General features: G+C 40.0%; 1 protein-coding gene across 2 annotated transcripts in view; it reads left to right on the top strand.

The window, feature by feature from the left end:
• Positions 1-23,853, top strand: part of dis3l2 (DIS3 like 3'-5' exoribonuclease 2) — a 297,452-nt gene that overhangs the window by 115,651 nt on the left and 157,948 nt on the right. For both annotated transcript variants that reach the window (XM_078563912.1, XM_078563911.1), the window contains 2 exons: positions 6,665-6,744; positions 22,720-22,832. In XM_078563912.1, the coding sequence (XP_078420038.1) occupies positions 6,665-6,744; positions 22,720-22,832 (193 nt within the window). The remainder of the gene's footprint in view (positions 1-6,664; positions 6,745-22,719; positions 22,833-23,853) is intronic.

Raw genomic sequence — 23,853 nt, 5'->3', positions numbered from 1 at the left:
CTTAACAGGACCTTTTCCAGACTCCTGTTCTTCCTTTGACTAGAAGGTCTTCTTGGGACTTTCTCTTGTTCCACTCCCCTGGATTTTGGGTCTTTCTTTAGTTTGTTCAAGAAGCAACATAAGAAAATAACAGTTAAACTAATGTTAATATATGCATAAACTCTCATTTCCATAATAGCTTTAAGTGGTGCCTCCTAAATATCAGTGCTAACTACAATTTTATTTTCAGTATATATCGATGATTTGAACTTTGTTATAGGGAGCAAAAGCTCAACATTTATTGGCAACATAAAAATCTAAGTGACTTGGCTAATATTAAAGACTTACATTTAACTAACACTTTTCATGGCTTCACGATGTTTCAAAGTGCTTTACAGCCAGTGAAGTACCTTTTGAAGTGTACTCATTGTTGTAATGTAAAGAGGACCGTAAGAATGCTCAGAAAGACAAGCAGAGGATAGGCAGCCTGGGAAAATACAGAAGTGAGTAATGTTGTACAGTTTGGGAGAAAAAAAAAGCAATGTATGGTCATATATGCTTGGGAAAGATGGCAGTGTGTGAACTGAGACACCTAGGGATTCAAATATATAATTTAATGTGAATCAGAGGTTTTGTAACAAAATTATGCCAAGTATGGACCAGTAATTTATCATAGTTGGGGAATGCTCTGCAATCGGCAAGGAATCCTCTGGGTTACATAACACTGCAGACACTGGTTTTGTGAACACAGGGATGGAACCTGGGAGAAGAGTCATAGGATCAAAGAACATTAGTATGGCAGGTCACAGGGAATGGCAGCATTAGGCATGCTCTTGTATCACGGAACATTGAAAATAAATTTTAGTGCCTTTTATAACACTGGGGTTGTGATGTTGGCACCCAGCAGGACTGAGGAAGTTTTTTGGGACTTTGGCGACTGAATCTGGAACCATTTGAGGTGATTGCTAGGATTTGGCATGTATTGGAGAGCAGGACCTAGTGTAATTGGGGAGGAGTCTTGACGACGGAGACCCAAACTGCCATCCCCTCCCCCCACCCATGCAGCTTTTGCACTACAGGTTTTTCGGCTTTACCTCCCAGAAGTATTTAATCTGCCGGCTTCCTTCTGAGACCTGTCAACAGTTATTGGAACACTCTACAAAACTTTCATGGTGCTTCATGCTCTCGTCGGGACCTTGAAAAATTTATTAATTTTGCTTCCAATCTCCACCCCTCCATCATTTTCACATGGTCCATCTCTGACACTTCTCTTCCCTTCCTTGACCTCTCTGTCTCAATTTCTGATGATAGACTGTCCACCAATATCCATTACAAGCCTACTGACTCCCACAGCTACCTCGACTACAGCTCCTCACACCCCGCTTCCTGTAAGGACTCCATCCCATTCTCTCAATTCCTTCGCCTCCGTCGCATCTGTTCTGATGACGCTACCTTCAAAAACAGCTCCTCTGACATGTCCTCCTTCTTCCTTAACCGAGGTTTTCCACCCACGGTCGTTGACAGGGCCCTCAACCGTGTCCGGCCCATATCCTGTGCATCCGCCCTCACGTCTTCTCCTCCCTCCCAGAAACATGATAGGGTCCCCTTTGTCCTCATTTATCACCCCACCAGCCTCCGCATTCAAAGGATCATCCTCCGCCATTTCCGCCAACTCCAGCATGATGCCACCACCAAACACATCTTCCCTTCACCCCCCCGGCGGCATTCCGTAGGGATCGTTCCCTCCGGGACACCCTGGTCCACTCCTCCATCACCACCTACTCCTCAACCCCCACCTATGGCACCTCCCCATGCCCACACAGAAGATGCAACACCTGCCCCTTCACTTCCTCTCTCCTCACCGTCCAAGGGCCCAAACACTCCTTTCAAGTGAAGCAGCATTTCACTTGCATTTCCCCGAACTTAGTCTACTGCATTCGTTGCTCCCAATGCGGCCTCCTCTACATTGGAGAGACCAAACGCAAACTGGGCGACCGCTTTGCAGAACACCTGCGGTCTGTCCGCAAGAAAGACCCAAGCCTCCCTGTCGCTTGCCATTTTAACACTCCACCCTGTTCTCTTGCCCACATGTCTGTCCTTGGCTTGCTGCACTGTTCCAGTGAAGCCCAACGCAAACTGGAGGAACAGCACCTCATCTTCCGACTAGGCACTTTACAGCCTTCCGGGCTGAATATTGAATTCAACAACTTAAATCTTAAACTCCCCCTCCCCTCATCCCCACCCCGTTTCTTCCCCCTCCCCCTTTTTTTTCAATAATTTATATAGATTCTTCTTTTCCCACCTATTTCCATTATTTTTAAATCTACAACTAAAACTTTGTTAGTCTTTCCACCCCACCCCCACTAGAGCTGTACCTTGAGTGTCCTGCCATCCATTCTTAATTAGCACTTTTCTTAGATAATATCACCACCTTCAACACCTCTTTGATCCTTTTGTCTGTGACATCTTTTGATTACCTGCTCCTATCACTGCTTGCTTATCCCTACAACCACCCTACCCTCAACTTCTCTCTCCCCCCGCCCCCCACCTTAGACCAGCTTATATTTCACCTCTCTCCTAACTATACTTCAGTTCTGCCGAAGGGTCATGAGGACTCGAAACGTCAAATGTTTTCTGCTCCACCGATGCTGCCAGACCTGCTGAGTTTTTCCAGGTAATTCTGTTTTTGTTTTACAAAAAGATATAGATAAGTTAAGTGAGTGGGCAAAGATCTGGCAAATGGAGTATAATATGGGCAAATGTGAAATGAGAAGCATATTATCTAAATGATGAGAGATTGCAGAGCTTGAGGTGTAGAGAGACCTGGTGTCCTAATGCATTAATCACTAAAGGTTAGTATGCAAGTACAGCAAGTAATTAGGAAAGCTAATAGAATATTATCATATATTCCGAGGGGAATTGAATACAAAAGCAGGGAGGTTGTGCTTCAGTTGGACAGGGCATTAGTGAGACCACATTTGAAGGACTTTGTGTAGTATTAGTCACCTTATTTAAGAAAGGATGTAAATGCGTTGGAAGCAGTTCAGCAAAGGTTTATCAGACTAATACCTGGAATGGGTGGGTTGTCTTATGAGGAAAGTTTGGACAGACTAGGCTTGTATCCACTGGAGTTTAAAAGCGTAAGAGGCATCTTGATTGAAACATATAAGGTCCTGAGGGGTCATGACAGGGTGGATGTGGAAAGGATGTTACTTCTTGTAGGAGAATCTAAAACTAAGAGTCACTGTTTAAAAATAAGGGGTTGCCCATTTAAAACAGAGATTAGGTGAAAATTTTTCACTCAGGGTTGTGAGTCTTTGGAACTCTCTCCCTGGAAGGGTGGTGGAAGCAGGGTCCTTGAATATTTTTAAGGCAGAGGTGGATAGATTCTTGGTAAGCAAGGGGCTGATAGGTTATCGGGGGTAGATGGGATGCAGATTTCAGGTTACTATCAGATCGGCCATGATCTTATTAAATGGCGGAGGAGGCTCGAGGGCCGAATGGCCCACTCGTGTTCCTTGTTCATACGTAAGAAAGGAGAGAGAGAGAGAAAATGGGGAACTACAAACCTGACATCAGTAGTAGAGAAAATGCTAGATTCTATAATAAAGGATGTGATAACAGGACACTTAGAAAATAAGGTTAGGAGTCGGCAGAGTCAACATGGATTTATGAAAGGGAAATCATGTTTAACAAATCTGTTGGAGTTTTTTGAGGATGTAACGAGCTGAATTGATGAGGGGGAACTGGTGGATGTGGAATATTTAGATTTTCAGAAAGCTTTTGATAAGGTACCACACAAGAGGTTAGTAAACAAAATTAAAGCACATGAGATTAGGCATAATATACTGGCATGGATTAAAAGCTGGTTAACAGACAGAAAACAGAGAGTGAGAATAAATGGGGGTCGTTTTCAGGTTGGCATGCTGTGACCGGTGGGGTACTGCAAGGATCAGTGCTTGGGCCTCAGCTATTCACAATCTATATCAATGATTTTGATGTGGGGAATTAAATGTAATATATTTCCAAACTTGCAAACGACATAAAACTTGGTGGGAATGTGAGTTGTGAGGAGGATGCAAAGACGCTTCAAGGCGATTTGGAGAGGCTAAGCGCGAGGGCAAGAATTTGGCAGATGGATTAATGTATGGAGAAATGTGAGGCTATCCACTTTGATAGGAAAAACATACAAAATTCTTACAGGACTTGAAAGGGTAGATGCAGGAAGGATGCTTCTCATGGCTGGGAGGCCTAGAACCAGGGGTCACAGTCTCAGAATAAGGGGCAGGCCATTTCAGACTGAGATGAAGAGGAATTTCTTGATGTAAAGGGTGGTGAACCTTTGGAATTCCCTGCCCCAGAGGGCTGTTGGAACTCAGTTGTTGAGTATGTTGAAGACTGAGATTGATAGATTTCTACATATTAAAAACAGCAAGGGATATGGGGATAGTGCAAGGAAATGGTGTTGAAATAGAGGATCAGCCATGATCTCATTGAATGGCCGAGTGGGCTCAAAGAGCTGAATGTCCTACTCCTCCTATTTCTTATGTTCTTTTCTTCTATAGTATAAATTGCTGTGATCGTTTGAAATTTGGCATTCTTGCATTTGGCCTGATGAGTGCAAAACAAAATCTTTTGCCAACATGTCTCTCTTTTCAGTAAAATTCAAGTTCTGTACTACTAAGTGATTGTTTACAATAAATTTTGCTAATTTCTCTCCTGGTTCTTGTTACTAATTATCTTAAGTCTGTGTCCTCGGAGCACTGACATTCCTTCCAGTGGAAGCATTTTCTCCTTATTTACACTTCTCAAAACTTCTCATAATTTTCAATACCTTTATTAAATCTCCCCATAACGTTCTTTGCTCTAAAAATTACAATTCAAGTTTATCTAATCTTTCAACTAACTGAAGCCTGTCATCTCCAGTAAATCTCCTCAACACTGCTCCAAGGCCATGACATCCTTCCCAGAATTGAATACAATACTCCAGTTGATGCCTAATCAGTGAAAAGTTGAGCATCACTTCCTTGCTTTTGTCCTGCCTGTCTCTATTCATAAATTCAAGGACCCCTATATGCTTTTTTTAAAACAGATTTATCAATTTGTTCTACTATCCTCAAAGATTTGTGTGTGTGAAAGCCCAAGTTTCTCTGTTCCTATGCCTCCTTCAAAATTGTACCGTTTAGCTTTTTTTTATTGCCTGTCCTCCGTCTTCCTCCTAAAATACATCACTTCACACTTCTCTGCATTAAATTTCATCTACCCATTTTACCAGTTTGTCCCCCCTGGAAATCTGCTTATAGCCTCCTCACTGTTTGTTATGTTTCTGAGTTTTGTGCCAAATTTTTGCCTGAAATAAAGCCTGGGAATTCAATCTAATTTATTTCACAGTCTTTTGGAAAAGGCTGAGACATCTGAAATTTTAACAGGATGAGGGGGAAACACTCTACTTTAGTCAGCCGATGTATACTGGGAAATTCATGTACATGATCTCAATCTCCAGATGTGTTGAAAACTGTCAACCTTTCAGGGAATAAAATGTCCAGTTGAAATCAAAACTTATAAATCAGGTTGAATCCTTGTAACAAAAACTCTCAGCAAGACATTTGAAGGCATAAAAGTCAATACGATGGGTTAATTTAATCATTTTTTAAAAGTATAAAAATGTAACAATTCTGAATAATATCAAAATCAAATCTGATCTATTTTTTGACCACAGAAGTGACGCTTAGACACTTTTACTCACGTCATAGGAAAAGCTCTTAATTTAATCTGCTTGATTTAATTTTTAAATATGAGACTTATCATTGGCTATATTTACTGTGGACTATCCAAGAGGACAAAGTTTAACTAGCTATGTACTGCACTTGTCAAAACTGAGTCTTAAATGTGGTAGAAATCTCAGAATGGAACCTTACTATAAGGAATGAAATAATATTCAAGTATGATGTCATCCTGAGATAAGGAGAAATTATTTTACTCGGAGGGTTGTGAATCTTTGGAATTTTCTGCCCCAGAGGGCTGTGAAAGCTGTGATTGAGTATATTTAAAGCAGAGCTTGACAGATTTCTAATTACCAATGACATAAAGGGATATGGGGGAAAAAGGCATTGGAGTGGATGATCAGCCAATGGCAGAGCAGGCTCGATGGGCTGAATCCCCTACCCCTGCTCCTATATTCCTATGAATGAAGTATGAAGAAATTATCTTTGGATTGTTATCTTTTCCTCCTTTTCCTTGTCCAATTAGTACAGCTGAGATTGGTCAAATGTCATCTCCTCCATCCCAGTGGAGATCAGTATCAATTTCAAGCAGGAATAGGAGTGTGTTTTACCATGCCATATTTGAGAATCCAAAATTCTAATTTTTCAGTTAATGAGGTAAAATAACTAAAATCTACCTTTGGAAGAGTTCATATTCTAGCAAGGGGCATTGCTTCTGCTTTGAAACTTTGTGTACTTTATTGTAACAGTAAGGTCATAGCCATAAATTATTTTTTGTCTCAAGTTTCAAAGTTGCAATTGACATAACTGGATTTCTGTAAAGAAGTTTCAAAAGATTTGCATAATGATACATTCATAACATCTAACAATTTCCTATGTCGTTTTCTAGAAACTTGTAATTGCTTTGTAATAGCTATAAGATATTGCAAGATGAGATAAAATTTGCTAATTTTTTTCAATAGGAAAGAGTGCATATTCACGATTGATCCAGCCACTGCTAGAGACTTGGATGACGCGCTATCTTGTTGCAAACTCCCAGATGGTATGTTTCTTTTTTGAACTTCTCTCTTTTTGAAATTCATTAATGAAAATGTGATATTACTTCGTATTCCATTTGAAAAGAAATGTAAAAATATAAGAATGGCAAAACCACATGACTTTTAAATAGAGCACCAATTGGAGACAAGTGCAGTGTTTCTGTTACCAAGACTGAGGAAACGACATGGCCTAGATTTCGCAGTCAAGAGTCAAGCGATGGCACTTGTTGCTGACCTCAAAGAAAGCTGCCCACACTGATCCAGCGATTTCTGTGGCGTGGTTTCCCCCTTTTCTGACAGCAGTTTAAATCTGGCACCAAGTCAAGGGCATGTCTTAGCATATAGCAGGCAAGCACAGTGAAGTATCCATGCACAGGCCTCCATTATTAATATAGATTTTCAGATAGCAAAATAAATGATTACACTTGGATTAAGAGAGAAGTTTAAATAAAGATAAAGCTATTCAAAAATATATTTTTTAAAACATAATTTTTTATCATAATGGAAAAATTTGACATTCCATAAATATAAAATTAACTTCTCAGGGCGGTTAATAGAAATTATGAAGTTAGTGTGCTGCAAAAAAACGTAGTCACACCATATTTAAAAAGGTTAACTTTTTCAAGAACCTTTGCAGTGAGACTAATGGTGTAAAAGTAGAGGCTGTCATCAATTCAGAAAATTTCCCATTGATTGTTGTTCCAGGGGATCTCAAGAATATGCACTAACTGTTAGCAACTTCTGAAATTGCCCGTTATCCTGCATGTGGGCGGACTCCAGAAGTTGCTGTCAGTTTCTGTGGAGTAATGCTGATGGGTTTGTCATCATTACATTGTAAAATCCAGGCCCTTAGCAAGTGGAAAAGTTCCAAATGAGCCTAATCTTTCATTTTGGTGGAAATAAAATTGCTATTTCCCTGTCAGAAAATACAGTACTTGTGCATTGTATACATAAGGATTTCACACATTTGTAAATTATTTTTATTAAGGCCCATTGCAAGCATGAACTGTTGCATAAGCTACCGTTCATCTTTGAAGAAGTGACTGTTAGCATGAAAGTCTCCTCATTGGAAGATGCTTAAATTGTAGGGAAAGAAAGAAGGAAATGTTACATATGCCATAAATCTGAAACAAAAACGCTAAGATGCAAGAATACACAGCAGGCCAGACACAATCTGTAAAAAGACCAGACTGGTTATGACTGTTTGGGTGTGTACCTGTCAAAGGCATCATAACCACCCTTTCCTTGATTGAGCTGTGGATTTCCTGAATTTTGTATTATAAGTGAATATAGTTCCACAATTTAGCTCCTACTGATGTCGATGCAGAAAGAATTTACGTTTATCATGGGCTTGTTCAGGGAAAAGAAATTACTATATCATTTCCGTGATGTGAGACTGAGTGGTACTGCTGCAATACAATTACTTAAACTAGTTCATCTCCTGTGGCATTACCAACAATGAGTCTGTGGCAATACCAACAATGAGTCAGAGGATAGAATCTGTCACTAATGTGTAGCTGATGTTCTGGTGGAGTTGTTGACGTTGTTGTCTATTTACACTGTATCCTTGGTAGTATTATGATGATAGTTATATATGATGGTGTCATGTCTCAAAATCATGAATACACTACCATTAATTTGTGGGATTTTAAATATAAATAATGAAAGATGAAATTTAGATAAAATAATAAAATGAAAACTCAAGGTCATGATTTACCTAATCTTTGTATCACATTTTAATAATTTCTGTATTTAAAACTAAGCTATTTAAATGACAAATAATCTAATGAAACAGAGGAAACTGTTAAAATAACCGCCTTTTAAATGAATTGGCTGTGAATGGGATTTAATTTGTATTGAACTTTGTGATTAGATATATTCATGTGAATTGAAATTTGAAATGGTTGATGTGACGTGAAGAGGTTATGAGGGAAAATATGATGCCTTAAATAGTTTAAAAGTATCAAAAAGTAATAGCAAACAGACCAAAAATTAAGTTGAAAAGTTCTCTGATGAGAGTTTAAAGGAGCAGCAGGGAGAACTTTAGAATTCTGTCCTCAGAAAATGCTTTAGGCAGGCTGGGTCTGGAGAAATTTAGTTGTCCATGAGACCCACTCCCTGCTTCCTTGATCCTAATCCTACTAAACTACTAACCACATAACCTCCTGGCTCCCACATTAGCTGATATTGCAAACAGCTGTCTTTTCTCAGGTACTACTCAGGTACTTGGGTATCCTTCAAATGTACTGTATGTAAGAAGAAAAAGATTAGTGAAGACAAATGTTGGTCCCTTACAGTTCGAAACAGGAGAATTTATAATAGAGAACAAGAACATGGCAGAGCAATTAAGCAACTACTTTAGTTCTGTCTTCATGGAGAAAGACACAAATAACTTCCCAGGGAACCAGAGGTCTAGTGAGAAGGAGAAATTGAAGGACATTAGTATTACTAAAAAAAAAGCAGTGCTGGAGAAATTAATGGGACTGAAAGCCGATAAATTCCCTGGGCCTGATAATCTACATACCGGGGTACTAAAGGAGGTGATTGTGGAAATAGTGGATGTGTTGGTTGTCATCTTCAAAAATTCTGTAGATTCTGGAACAGTCCTGGCAGGTTGGAGGGTGGAAAATTTAACCCCACTATTTAAAAAAGGAGGGAGGGAAAAAACAGGGAATTACAGACCAGTTAGCCTAACATCGGTGGTAGGGAAAATGCTAGAGTCTGTTATAAAGAATGTGAAAGCAGGACACTTAGAAAATATCAGTGGGATTAGACAAAGTCAACATGGATTTATGAAAGGGAAATCCTGTTTGACAAACCTACTGGAGTTTTTTGAGGATGTAACTAGCAGAATAGGTAATGGAAAACCAGTAGATGTGATGTATTTGAATTTTCAGAAAGCTTTTGATAAAGTCCCAAAAAAGATGTTAGTGTGCAAAATTAAAGCACATGGGATTGGGATTAATATATTGGCATGGATTGAGAATTGGTTAACAGACAGGAAACAGATAGTAGGAATAAATGGGCCTTTTTCTGAATGGCAGGCGGTGACTAGTGGGGTACCTTAGGGATCTGTGTTTGGGCCCCAGCTACTCACAATACATATCAATGATTTGGATGAGGGAACCAAATGTAATATTTCCAAGCTTGCTGATGACACAAAACTAGATGGGAATGTGAATGGTGACGAGGATGTTATGAAACTTCAAAGCGATTCAGACAAGTTGAGTGAGTGGGCAAATACATGGCAGATGCAGTATAACATGGATAAGTGTGAAGTTATCCACTTTGGTAGGAAAAACAGAATGGCATGATAGATTGGGAAATATTGAGGTACAAAGGGACCTGGGTGTCCTTGTACACCAATCACTGAAAGCAAGCATGCAGGTGCAGCAAGCAGTTAAGAAGGCAAATGGTATGTTGGCCTTCATTGCGAGAGGACTTGAGTACAGGAGCAAGGATGTCTTAATACAGCTATTCAGGGCCTTAGTGAGACCATACCTGGAGTATTGTGTGCAGTTTTGGTCTCCTTGCCTAAGAAAGGATGTACTTGTCATAGAGGGAGTACAACAAAGGTTCACCAGACTGATTCGTGGGATGGCAGGATTGCCGTATGAGGAAAGATTGGGCCGACTCGGCCTGTATTTACTGTAGTTTAGAAGAATGAAAGGGGATCTCATTGAAATGTATAAAATTCTGACAGAGCTGGACAAAGTAGATGCAGGGGTGATGTTTCCTCTGGCTGGGGGTCTGGAACAAAGGGTCACAATTTCAGAATACGAGGTAGGCCATTTATGACTGAGATGAGGAGAAACTTCTTCACTCAGAGGTGGTGAACCTGTGGAATCCTCTACCACAGAGGGCCGTGGAAGCCAAGTCACTGAATATATTTAAGAAGGAAATAGATAGATTTTTGGACTCTAAAGGTGTCAAGGGGTATGGGGAGAGAGTGGGAGTATGGCATTGAGATAGAAGATCAGCCATGATTATAATGAATGACGGAGCAGGCTCAAAAGGCCGAATAACCTACCCTTCCTATTTTTCTATGTTTCTACTGTCATCACATCTCTCCATAAAATAAATCCCTTGACCTCTCTGTTCTTGGAAAATATCTTACCATCTCCAATCTCCTTTTCCTCTCGGTCATTAGATGTGTTGTTGTCTCCCAAATCTGATCCCACCTTTTCCGGAACACCATGTTTGAATCACTTCAATCCGGCTTCCTCCCCTGCCTTAGTACCAAAATAGTTCTTAGCAAAATCTCAAACTACAACTTATGTGACTGTGTCAAAGGTAAACTCTTCCTCCTTGTGCTCCACCCCTTGTCTGCAGCCTTTGACACAGTTGACCACACCCTCCTTTTCCAGTGCCTCTCCATCATTGTCCAGCTGGGTGAACGGCACTCATTGTCTTCTTATCTGTTAACTCATAGCCAGAGAAACCTGCAATGGTTCTGTTCCTGCTCCTACACTGTTGCCTCTAGTGTCCCCCAAGGATCTATCCTCGGGACGCCTCCTATTCTTAAATACATTCTGACATTACGTCATTTGAAAATAGTCCCTGTTTCCTCATGAACAAGGGTTCATTTGGTAATGAACAATTATACCTCTAAATTTTCTTAGTTGTGCTCAAGCTGTTTATTTCAATGCGTGATGCCTTTAAATTTCTTCGTGCAGCCATGCATGTGCAATGCCTTAAAAGGGGTATCTTTGAATGCCCTTTGCAATACCTTCACAATTAGTGCATTGTCAGACACTTGCGCAGCTTAGTGGGAACATTGCTCACTTGCCTTTCTCGACCCCTCTATTATCTCTAAATTGTCGGTCTGCTCATGAATTTCCTTAACTAAATATTGGGAAGTTTGAAGCCATTGTCTTCAATCATCACCACAAGCTCTGCTCCCCATCCCCTGACTACAACTGCCTAAGGCTGAGCCAACCTGTTCACAACCTTGGTGTCACATTTGACCGGAGATGAGGTTCCGAGTGACTAAAATTCATTCATGGGATGTGGACATTGCTGGAAAGGCCAGCATTTATTCCCTTATTTCTAATAGTCATTTGTAGTGCAGAACCTGAGTATTGCTGAAAAAGAGACATTTTTTGTCAAAGCTTTTCATCTTGTACTCATCAGGACAATTCGCAAGAAAATACTAACGTCAGGGGAAACAACATATTTATACTGTCTGAGAAAAGAATGCTGATTGGTTGGCAAGTGTACTCAGATTGGCAGAGGTGTTGCCATGGAGAATGCACCAGCAGATGGTGACTGACAGTTAACTGCCAAGCATTGTTTGAAATTTAAACCAGACAGCTTGACTCTGCTCAAGATATTGCCTTGGGAAATGAACCAGTGAATGGCTGCCATTTCTTTTATTTAGCTGAAACAGATGCAAAATGTGTACATGTTCTTTCTGTCTGCAAAGAACAGGGCCTTGTGTATTAATATATGTAGCTTCCAGTGCACGCAAATGCGCCATACTGTGAGCCCGACTGACAATCTTAAATCAGTTGTCAGCGTAATTCTCAGCACACTGAGAATTATTTAGCAAATGTTGTCCAATCGCGGAATCACATCTAATGTTGGACACTGTGTTTTGAGTTTTATAAGCATGGGCTGGTTGGGTAAGGTCTGTAGCTTGCCTATTGTGAACAACAAAAGGGACATGCTGTTTGATACAATCCGCCAGTCTTTGGGACATACGGCCTACTAGGTTCATTCCCCAGGGCAACATCTTGACTAATCAGAGTCAAGTTGTCTGGTTTAAATTGCAAACAGTGCTTGGCAGTTAACTGTCAGTCACCATCCACTGGTGCATTCTCCATGGCTTCGCCTGTACCAATCAGCACTCTCTTCTCATACAGTATAAATATGTTGTTTCCCCTGACATTGGCATTTTCTTGTGCATTGTCCTGATGAGTGCAGAACAAAAAGTTTTGACAAAAAAGTCTCTCTTTTCAGCAAGATCCCTTATTTCTCTTGAGAAGGTCGTGGTGAGCCACCTTTTAGACAATGGAATGGTTTGCTAGGCCATATCAAAGAGCAGTTAAGAGTCAACCACTTTGTCGTGGGTCTGGAGTTGCATTTAGGCTAGACCAGGTCAGGATGGCTGATTTCCTTCCCTAAAAGACAAGAGTGAACCAGATGGGTTTCTATCACAATCCGGTAGTTACACGGTTGACATTACTGAGTGCATTTTTTCTAATTTCAGATTTATTTAATTAACTGAATTTAAATTCCCCAACTGCTGTGGCTGCATTTGAAATCATGTCTTCAGATCATTAGCCAATGCCTCTGGGTCGCTAGTCCAGTAAATATAACCACTATACTACTGTTTTCACTTAGTGACATGGCCCCACTCTGCCCCGACCTCATTTCATCTGCTGCTAAAACCATCATTCATACCTTTGTTATTTTGAGATTTGACTATTCCAAGGCCAACCTCCCATTTTACACCCCCTGTAAACTTGAGATTATTGAAAACTCTGCCATCCATGTCCTATCTTGAACTGAGTCCCATTTACTCATCACCTCTGTGCTTGCTAACCTACGTTGGTCCTGGTTAAGCCACGCCTTAATTTTAAAATTCTCATCCATGTTTTAAAATCTGTTCATGGCCTTGCCCTTCGCTAATTCTGTAATCTCCTACAAATCTCCTCCAATTTTGGCCTCTTGAGCATCTCTGATTTTAATCACTTCACCATTAGCAGCTATGCCTTCAACTGGCTAGAGTCTAAGCTCTTGAATTTCATTTCTAAACTTCCCCACTTCTGTTGAAGGTGCTCCTTTGAGCAAGCCTTGACCAATATCTTCTTATGTTACTTGATGTTAAATTTTGCATGTTACTGCTAGCATGAAGCATTTTGGGATGTTTTACCACGTTAAAAGTGCTATATAATTAGTTATTGATTTGGAGTAAACAAGAATAAAAAAAGGATTAAATTATTTACAAATTAAAAATAAAAAGGAGCGTTTAATAAAGAAACGCAAAACTATTTTTAATACAGTATTCAGGTGGAGAGATTGGGTTACTTGCAGCATCCTAAGACTGGGTAGGCTTTGAAGCTGTGTTATAGTTTGGCAAAGGGGACTTGGAGCTTCTGAAGCTCCCCTTAGTGTTAGGAGTGTGTTTGATGGTGTAACTGGGACCCCTGACAGTTGATAACAGCTTACTTAGTTAACCTATTAAGGTGCCACCAAGAGGCATAATAGGAAATTATACACCCAAAAAAGAGTATGATGTATGGACTGTTTCTAACATATATAGATAAATATAGATTACAATAGAAAAACTCAAGCGAATGGCCTTTGTTGAATTCAAATGGTTTCTATTCGATAGATAAATCATGCAAACAAAAGCAAAATACTGCATATTCTGGAAACCTGAAATAACAGAAAATGCTGGAAGCACTCAGCAGTTCAAGCATCTTCTGTGGACAGATAACATGAAGGTTAATGACTTTTCATCAGAGGAAATATTGGTTTGGCAATTGTACACCTATGTAGATAGTATCACCCCTAAATTTGTAACAAAACCTAAGCCTCTCTGCTTCTGTCTGTTTTCATGGAAGAAACCTCTTAACAGCTTTTCTACTTTTAACATTGAGTGTTTTGGACAAACTGATGAGGTTCTAAAGGAAACAGAAATAACTGATGATGATGTGATCAGCAGGTGAAGGAAGCCAAAGACCTGGGTCCTGACAGATTGCAACCTCAAGTACCTAGAGGAAGTAGCTCATAAAATTTGATATGTTCTAACAGGTGTCTTGGAAACTAATATTATGCGTGTGGATTGGAGAAAAGGATATGATATACTGATCTCTCAAAAAATGACCGAGATAATGTAGGAAACTACAGGCCAGTCGGCCTTATATTTATAGTTGTAAAATTATTAGTATCAAATGGATCCAAGATGATATATATGCCTGTATAAATACAGAGCCCTGGTGGCACACTATAGAAAGAAATCATGGAGGTGATAACAGAAGCTCTGGCCACAATTTTTTTCTCCTCTTGAAATGAGCAAATTTTGCCCTGTGACTGGGCATAATTTCTAGTTTGACTAGAACTTTGTACATGAATATAGTATTGGCAGTTGAAATCATTATATTATTTGCCAGAAAACTCAGCATTTCGAGTAACAAAACTGATTTGAGTTCAAGCATGCAAACTTTGTTTGCTCATCTACTTTCAGTTGTATATGAAAAGAAATAAGGTGAGGCATCTTCATTGATTAAAAATTTAGAATGCCTCTGCATTCTTAGATTGAGCTAACACCTTTCATTTTCAAGCACTACCTCAAGGCTGAAACTCCAGTGCAGTACTGACAGAGTACTGCACAGCCAGAGATGCCATCTTTTGGATGAAATGTTAAACCAAGGCCCCATTTGCCTGCCCAGGCGGAAGGAAAAGACCCCACGGCACAATTTCAAAGAAGAGCAGGGGAGTTATCCTTGGTATCCTGGACAATACTTATCCCTCAATCAACATCACAAAAAACAGATTATCTAGTCATTATCACATTGCTGTTTGTGGGAATTTGCTGAGTGCCAACTGGCTGCTGGGTTTTCTACATTACAGCTGTGATACACTTCAAAAAGTACTTCATTGGCTGTAAGGTGCTTTGATGTCTGATGGTGATGGAAAGTGCTCTATAAATGCAAGTCTTTCTTTTTAGTACTGAAGTTCAGCTATCAGAGCTTTTAAGCAAAACAACTTAGAAACAATCTGTGAAGCTTTTCTTCTAACTTGATCGTACAAAATTAAATTTTCAAGTTTTGCATTTGCATTTTGGTAGAGAGAACTGAGGAATTCCGGTTGAGCATTTCCATTGGTTCTATGAAATGAAACGGCTTGTTAAATCTGACAATGTTATGCAAGTTGCACAAAAGTTTTTGAAGTAATGTAGAGAGAAATTTCTCTTGTAATTTTCTGACACATATTTTTCCTCTTTTGGATTTCATGTACCAGGAGTCCAAAGCAAAATGAGTGGTAGAAAATAGGCATGCAGATTGTGTGTGTCTTAAAGTGCTAGTCTCATATTGGGGGTAATCATAAGTTCTAAATATCATGTATGGTTATAATTGTATCTTTTCAAAGTCAAGTTTCTTAAAAGTATATCACAGTACATGGATCTTCAGAAGCAAAGGAAGTGTCAGGTTCTTTGATTCAGTATACTGTGCAAGGAAATTGAAATATCTACATTTATTTTTCGGTCTGTTTGGGGGTGAGGGGAGTGGACAGAGCAGATAGAAACTTCAGATCTTAATACAGATTGGATGTTTTTCACAGGAAAGTGTGTACGGCTTTTTCAGCAGATTTCAGAGAAACAGGATGCAGCAGGAGGAGACAACTGTAAAACAGTCATAAATTGAAATTGACCCTGACAGTTGCTGGGACGACAAAGAATTGAAAAATTGGTATGACGGCCATCAGAGTTCCAATAGGCTGATGCAAACTAATTCACTAATTTAGTTCAGCAAGTGATAGTTAATTTTGTTTTCTGGACTTTTGAGTGCAAGAGCTCTACCAAACACTATTGGAGAAGGAAATTCTACCTAAGGAAGAGGCATATGGAGCTTCATTGGTGGTATTCTTTATGAGCATTAATGAGTGAAGAATGTTGAGGCAGGTGCAGCAGCTCTTGTTTACCTTTAGAACATAAGAACTAGGAGCAGGAGTAGGCAATTCAGCCCCTTGAGCCTGCCCCGCCATTCAATACGATTATGGCTGATCTCATTTCGGCCTCAACTCCAATTTCCCGCCCTCTCCCCATAACCTTTCAACCCATTACTAATTAAAAATCTGTCTATCTCCTTAAATTTATTCAGCGTCCCGGCATCCACTGCACTCTGAGGTCGTGAATTCCACAGATTCATGACACTTTGAAAAAAGTAAAAACTCATCTCTGATTTCAATCTACCACCCTTTAGCTTAAAACTATGGCCTCTCGTTTTAGAATGCCCCAGAAGGGGAAACATCCATTCTGCGTCTACTTTGTCTATCCCCTTTAGCATCTTATATACCTCAATTAGATCTCCTCTCATCCTTCTAAACTCTAGCGAGTATAGGCCTAAATCTCCTAAATGCTCAGTCTCCTCATAAGACAAGCCCTGCATCTCTGGAATCAATCTAGTGAATCTCCTCTGAACTGCCTCCAATGCAACTACATCCTTCCTCAAGTAAGGGGACCAAAACTGTGCATAGTACTCCAGATGCGGTCTCACCAATACCTTGTACAGTTGCAACAATACTTCCCTATTTTTATACTCTATTCCTTTAGCAATTAATACCAAAATTCCATTTGCCTTCCTTATTACCTGCTGTACCTGCATACTAACTTTCAGCGATTCATGCACGAGGACACCCAGATCCCTCTGCACTGAAGCATTCTGAAGTTTCTCTCCATTTAAATAATAAGTCACCTTTTTATTCTTCCAACCAAAATGGATAACCTCGCACTTATCCACATTAAATGCCATCTGCCAAATTTTGGCCCATTCACCTTGTCTGTCCATATCCATTTGTAAATTTCTTATTTCTTCATTGCAACTTATTTCCCACCTATTTTGGTGTCATCTGCAAATTTAGCTATAATACCTTCTATCCCTGAATCCAAGTCATTAATATGGATTGTAAATAGTTGGGGCCCAAGGACTAACCCTGTGGCATCCCATTAGTTACAGCTTGCCATCCAGAAAAAGACCCATTTATCCCGACTCTCTGCTTTCTGTTGGTTAGCCAATCCTCTATCCAAACTAATATATTACCCCTAACTCTGTGTCATCTTACCTTGTGTATTAACCTTTTGTGCGGCATCTTATCAAAGGCCTTCTGGAAGTCCCGATATACTACATCTACAGGATCCCCATATTCCACTTTGCTTGTCACATCTTCAAAGAACTCTAGCAAATTAGTCAAACACGATTTACTTTTCATAAAACCATGCTGACTCTGATGGATTGCATTTTGACTTTCCAAGTGCTCCATTACTACTTCCTTAATAATGGATTCCAACATTTTCCCAACGACAGATGTTAAACTAACTGGCCTATAGTTTCCTACTTTCTGCCTACCCCTCCCCGGCCACTTTTTGAATAAGGGCGTTATATTAGCATTTTTCCAATCCACTGGAACCTTTCCAGAATCCATTGAATTTTGGAATATTATAGCCAATGCATCCACTATCTCCGCTGCCACTTCCTTTAAGACCCTGGGATGTAGGCCATCAGGTCCTGGGGACTTGTCACCCGTTAATCCCAGTAGTTTGCTCAGTGCTTTTTCATCTAGTGATGGTAATTGTTCTAAGTTCCTCCTTCCTTAAGTGCTTGTAGCTTCTGTGATTGTAATGTTGTACAGTACTGGCAGCCAGTCACATAGACTATAACAGAGTAAGCTATGTTCAACTAGTCAACTGATTTGTATGCCTTTGCAAGGTAATGGCTGCTGAAATCATATTCATCGCTTGAGTAACTGTTACAATAGTCCTTCTGATATATGTTTATAGAATCTTGAAATTGTTGAAAGTAGGACTGAGTTTTTTTTTAATGATTTACGCTTTAAAACAGCTTTTCCAGTCATTTTTGCCACCTTCCTTCTGTGATTATGATGTCAAGACACTGTTTGCAGCTGAATAAGAGTTTACATGGATTTAGAGATTGGTAGGCAAGATCATGATTCAATTTTCTTGTCAGAATTTCTGTCTTGGTTTCAGTACTAAAGATGACAAACTATTTGTTCTTATGCCAGTCTATATTTGGTTATAGTGATTTTCTTTTCAGGCGTGGGAATAAACCAATCTGTATTGGAGAGGTATCAGCAACCAGGAACATGATGAAATCCATCGTCTTATTGAAAAAGATGGGAAACAAAGGGCATAAGTACTTATTCCTGCGTGATTACTGCATGTGTGTTGAGATAAGTGCCCATTTATTGTGAATGTCTGTTTACATTCTTGTGAGGAAGTCAACATATCTGGTTCAAAATCTCAACAGGTAGGCCACAAGAGAAGAACTTTTCAGTAAGGTGTTAGGACTACCTTATTGAAGACATGTGGGAATGTTGAAATTGACTGCTCTAACTTAGAGGAAAGTATTGAGGCAGTTCGTCAATTTCTGAACCATAAAATTGAGAACATTACAAGGTGGCCAGTTTGCTCTGAAGCTAATTGGAAAGCTAGTTTGCTGAGTTTGAGGTGCCTCAAAATCTTTCCATTTATCGTATAGCTTTTGTCGAGTTTTGACACAATAACAGTAAGTAAATTACTCTGTATTTATCCGGGTCTGACGATGGAGTTAGATCTGTGTTGGGAACTGATTGGTACATATCAATTACCACCCGTCATGGTCTACCAAAGAATCATGAAGCTTGAAATTGACCTTGGATGCGTGCCTCCTGCAAGGTGTTGTCACATTGGTGTGTCAGGGAAGAATACACTTGCCTGCTTTTTTTGTCCAATCTTTCCGATCAAGTTTTCTATTAGTTAACTGATGGCTAGTTGACCATACTCGTGAACCAATGTTTACATTAAGCTACTTGGATAGAATGTGACATTCAACAACATAAGATTGCTTGATTTGAGCCCAAACAACATTGGAACTTGTGATTTGTGAATGTAATTTTATTACTATGTAGCAGGCTTCATTTTGAAACTTTTGTAAATCAGTGGAATTGGTGTACAGATCGGTGAAGACTTTAACTTTTTAAAGGTAGAGCTGAAGCTCTGTTCCTCTTCATTTCTCTCCTTTTAGATTCTCCTTAAATTCAAAGTCTTTGAGAAACTTTTTAATCATCTTTTAATGTTGCCTCCTTTGCTTCAGTGTTGTTTTATTCAGCTTCTAGCCACAGATTCCATCTCTCTCTTTGACCATAGTCTGAGGCTGAACCAGGCTGGTTTGCACACTTGCATCTGTTTGATCCTGAAATTAAATTCTAACCCCATTTAATCCCTATCAGCAAGACCACCTACTTCCACCTCAATAATGTCTCCCATCTTTGTCTGAAGCACTTACCCATGCTTTTGTTACATTCCAATGCTCTCCTAGCCAGCTTGAGCTGATCTAAACGTCTGCTGTATCCAAACGGACACCAAATGCCATTCACCATCGCCCCTGTGCTCATTGACCTGCATTGGTTCCCAGTTTTAAAATTTTCATCCTTGTGTTCAAATCTGTCCATAACCTCATTCCTCCCAATCTCTGTAGCCTCCTCAATTCCTATAACTTTCCAAGAACACAGTTTCTTCAGTTCAGGCTTCTTGAGAAATTTTGATTTCTTTCACCCCATTCACAGCCACATTCAGCTGTCCAGGCCTAAGCTCTGGAATTCCCTTCCTAAATTTCCCTGAATCCCTACCCCCCCTGTCTTGCTGTAAGCCACTCCTTAAAACTACCTATGTGACCAAGCTTTTGGTCATCTGTCCTAATATCTCCTTATGTGGCTCAGCGTCAAATTTGTCCAATAATGCCCTGTAAAGAATCTTGGGACAACTTACTGAGCTAAATTGCTAGAGAAATGTAAGCTGTTGTTAAAAGGTGTTATATAAACACAAGCAGTTGTTGAGCTTGCTAGTGCCATAAGTAATTGGAGTACATAAGAATGCAAGTTCCCACAACACTGTCTCCTGTACATCGATGACTGCTTCGGTGCTGCTTCATGCTTTTGTCTGGACCTGGAAAAATTTACTAATTTTGCTTCCAATTTCCACCCCTCCATCATTTTCACATGGTCCCTCCCTTCCTTGACCTCTGTCTCAATTTCTGGTGATAGACTGTCCACCAATATTCATTACAAGCCTACCGACTCCCACAGCTATCTCAACTACAGCTCCTCACACTCAGCTTCCTGTAAGAACTCCATCCCATTCTCTTAGTTCCTCCGCCTCCGTCGCATCTGTTCTGATGGCGCCACTTTCAAAAACAGTTCCTCTGTCATGTCTTTCTTCACCGAGGTTTTCCACTCACGGTGTTAGACACGGCCCTCAACCGGGTCCGGCCCATCTCCCGTGCATCCGCCCTTACCACCTTCTCCCTCCCAGAACCATGATAGGGTCCCCCTTGTCCTCATTAATCACCCCACCAGCCTCCGCAGTCAAAGGATCATCCTTCGCCATTTCCGCCAACTCCAGCATGATGCCACTACCAAACACATCTTCCCTTCACCCCCACAGCGGCATTCCGCAGGGATCATTCCCTCCAGGACACCCTGGTCCACTCCTCCATCATCCCCTATACTTCAACCCCCTCCCACGGCACCTTCCCATGCAACCGCAGAAGGTGCAACACCTGCCCCTTTACTTCCCCTCTCCTCACCATCCAAGGGCCCAAACACTCCTTTCAAGTGAAGCAGCATTTCACTTGCACTTCCCTCAATTTAGTCTACTGCATTCACTGCTCCCAATGCAGTCTCCTCTACATTGGAGAGACCAAACGCAGACTGGGTGACCGCTTTGCGGAACACCTTCCTGTCTGCAAGCATGACCCTGACCTCCCTGTCGCTTGCCATTGCAACACACCACCCTGCTCTCATGCCCACATCTCCGTACTTGGCCTGCTGCAATGTTCCAGTGAAACTCAACGCAAACTGGAGGAACAGCACCTCATCTTCCAACTGGGCACTTTACAGCCTTCCGGACTGAATATTGAGTTCAACAACTTCAGATGATGAACTCTCTCCTCCATCCCCACCCCCTTTCTGATCCCCCCCTTTCCCAATAATTTATACTTCTTTATTTATTTTTTAAATATATATTTTTCTTTTCCCACCTATTTCCATTATTTTTAAATGTATTTCCATCCATTGTTTTATCTCTACCTTTTAGCCTATTTTGATCCCACCCCCACTAGGGCTGTCTGTCACTTGCTTGTCCTGCTTTCTGCCCTTAATGTCATCGTTAGCACATTCCTCAGCTAATATCACCACCGTCAACACCCCTTTGTCCATGACATCTTTGGCAATCACTTTGCCTCCACCTATCACTGGCCCTCTATCCAGCTCTACCTGTCCCATCCCCGTCAACCAGCTTATATTTCACCTCATTTCTATATTTCTTAGTTCTGATGAAGAGCCATACAGACTCGAAACATTAACTGTATTCCTCTCCGCAGATGCTGTCAGACGTGCTGAGTTTTTCCAGCTATTTTTGTTTTAGTTTCAGATTTCTAGCATCCGCAGTATTTTGCTTTTTTTCATAGAATTTATATTTGGCTGGTAAAATGCTGCAGAATTAGTGACAGACGATAAATGATTATTGAATCACATTTTAAAAAATATATTTTAGTGGTTAATTTTAACAAGTCACGGCCACTTTTATGCCGGACCAGATGGGACTTCTTAATTCATTATAACTCAGTTTAGTAAACAGATCTTACAAACATATAACCTATTCAGTTTGGATAAAAATGAGTTGCAAAGTGTTATAGCCAGGTTTGTGGTGTACATGACAGTATTGCAATGTTTAGGGTTTACTGCATAGAAATGTTGACCTTACCATGTGTGAAATTGTACTCTGTTAGAAATGATTGAAATTAAATTTTCCTGTAGTCCACAAGGCATTTACAGCACAGACGTTCATTTAGTCCAACAGATGCACACAACTCTCCTCCCACATCTCTTCATGCAACCTGGTCAAAATATCCTCATTGTTTTCTCTCTTGTACTTATCTAGTTTCCCCTTAAATGCATCCATGCTGTTTGCCTCGACTACTCTTGTGGTAGTGAGTTCCACATTTTAATCATTCCCTGGGGAACAAAGTTTCTCCTAATTTTCCTATTGGATTATTAGTGGCCATCTTATAATTATATAATTGCAGAGAGGTGTAAAAAATACAAAGTAGTAATAATGGGGGATTTGAATGCAGAACAATGCTTATTATTGAACTAGAAAATGCTGTCATGCAAACTCAGCTGGTAAATTTCAGAGTGAACCTCTGTTGTGTATCTAAATTAAATATTCATAGTTAATATTTGTAATTTATTTAAAGGAAACTTTGAAGTTGGCGTGCATATTGCAGATGTGAGTTACTTTGTTCAAGAAGGCACTGCTCTCGATATGATTGCCAGCAGGAGGGCAACCAGTGTCTATCTGGTTCAGAAGGTAAGTAATATAAAGTTAAACCTATGCTGTTTAGTATACAAAAATGGTTAAAGGTCATCCAAAACAGGCTTCATAATTAGGAGTGCTTTGTAACAAAATTGAAGATAAATTAGTCTTTTACAAGAAACCTACGGAACGATTTAACCTACTGTTATGACCGATGCAGTTGGTAAAGTGGGGTTATTTAAAGATCTGATAGAAATTTTAAAGAACTGTCATAACCTATAATTTTAAGTGTTATGTTTGAGATGCAACTCTAAATGCAGGAATCAGACCACCAGTTCGAGGTTTTACATTAAACTAAAGGAAACATTTTATTAATTTGCACAGGTTAAAATAGATATACACATGGCTACAAATTACAACTATCATAACTTTTAACAAATTCCCAAACTAATCTCCATTAAGGCAACAGCAACCCAGAGACTTAACCAAACATCAGGCAAAGCATTTTCACCTTACGAATTCAAAATGAGGCTCTTTCACTTGGTTCCTATGGAGCCAGTTGGAGGCTTGCAGCTGCCTTTTGATCTCACATTGCCTCTGCTCTGCACACCTGAAAACTACTGAAGTTATACCTAGCAGCCCCATTGAATGTTAATTCTCATTGTATCAACAACCTCTGAACTAAACCTCTAACAATAAAACCCCTTTCATAGTACCAACTTTATTAGTAATATAAACATATTGCTTGGTAGCTGCTAGAAAGGCATCAGTTTTCACCCCACTTCTTGAATGCTCCATTCAAAAAATACCAATGCATGCTATCTCTCTTACATATCAAAACTAACCGATCAAAGCACCCAGACTAGCTGGCTTTAATCCAATTAGGACACACCTGCAGACTAAACCTCTGCTTTAAAAGAAAAATGTTTTCCAAAATATTATATACATTAATAGCTTCATGACACCTGCACTGATGGATAAATTCTGTTATTTAAAGTTTCAGTATGCTCTCTTTCACTGAATGATGCAGATCAATAAGCAGAACTTACCAATGTACAGCCTACATGGCTTAGAT

Source organism: Cetorhinus maximus, chromosome 19, assembly GCF_964194155.1.
Source record: "Cetorhinus maximus chromosome 19, sCetMax3.hap1.1, whole genome shotgun sequence".
In the NCBI taxonomy this organism is placed as follows: domain Eukaryota; kingdom Metazoa; phylum Chordata; class Chondrichthyes; order Lamniformes; family Cetorhinidae; genus Cetorhinus; species Cetorhinus maximus.
The sequence above is the reverse complement of the archived record's forward strand: the minus strand, read 5'-3'. Positions and strand labels throughout refer to the sequence as shown.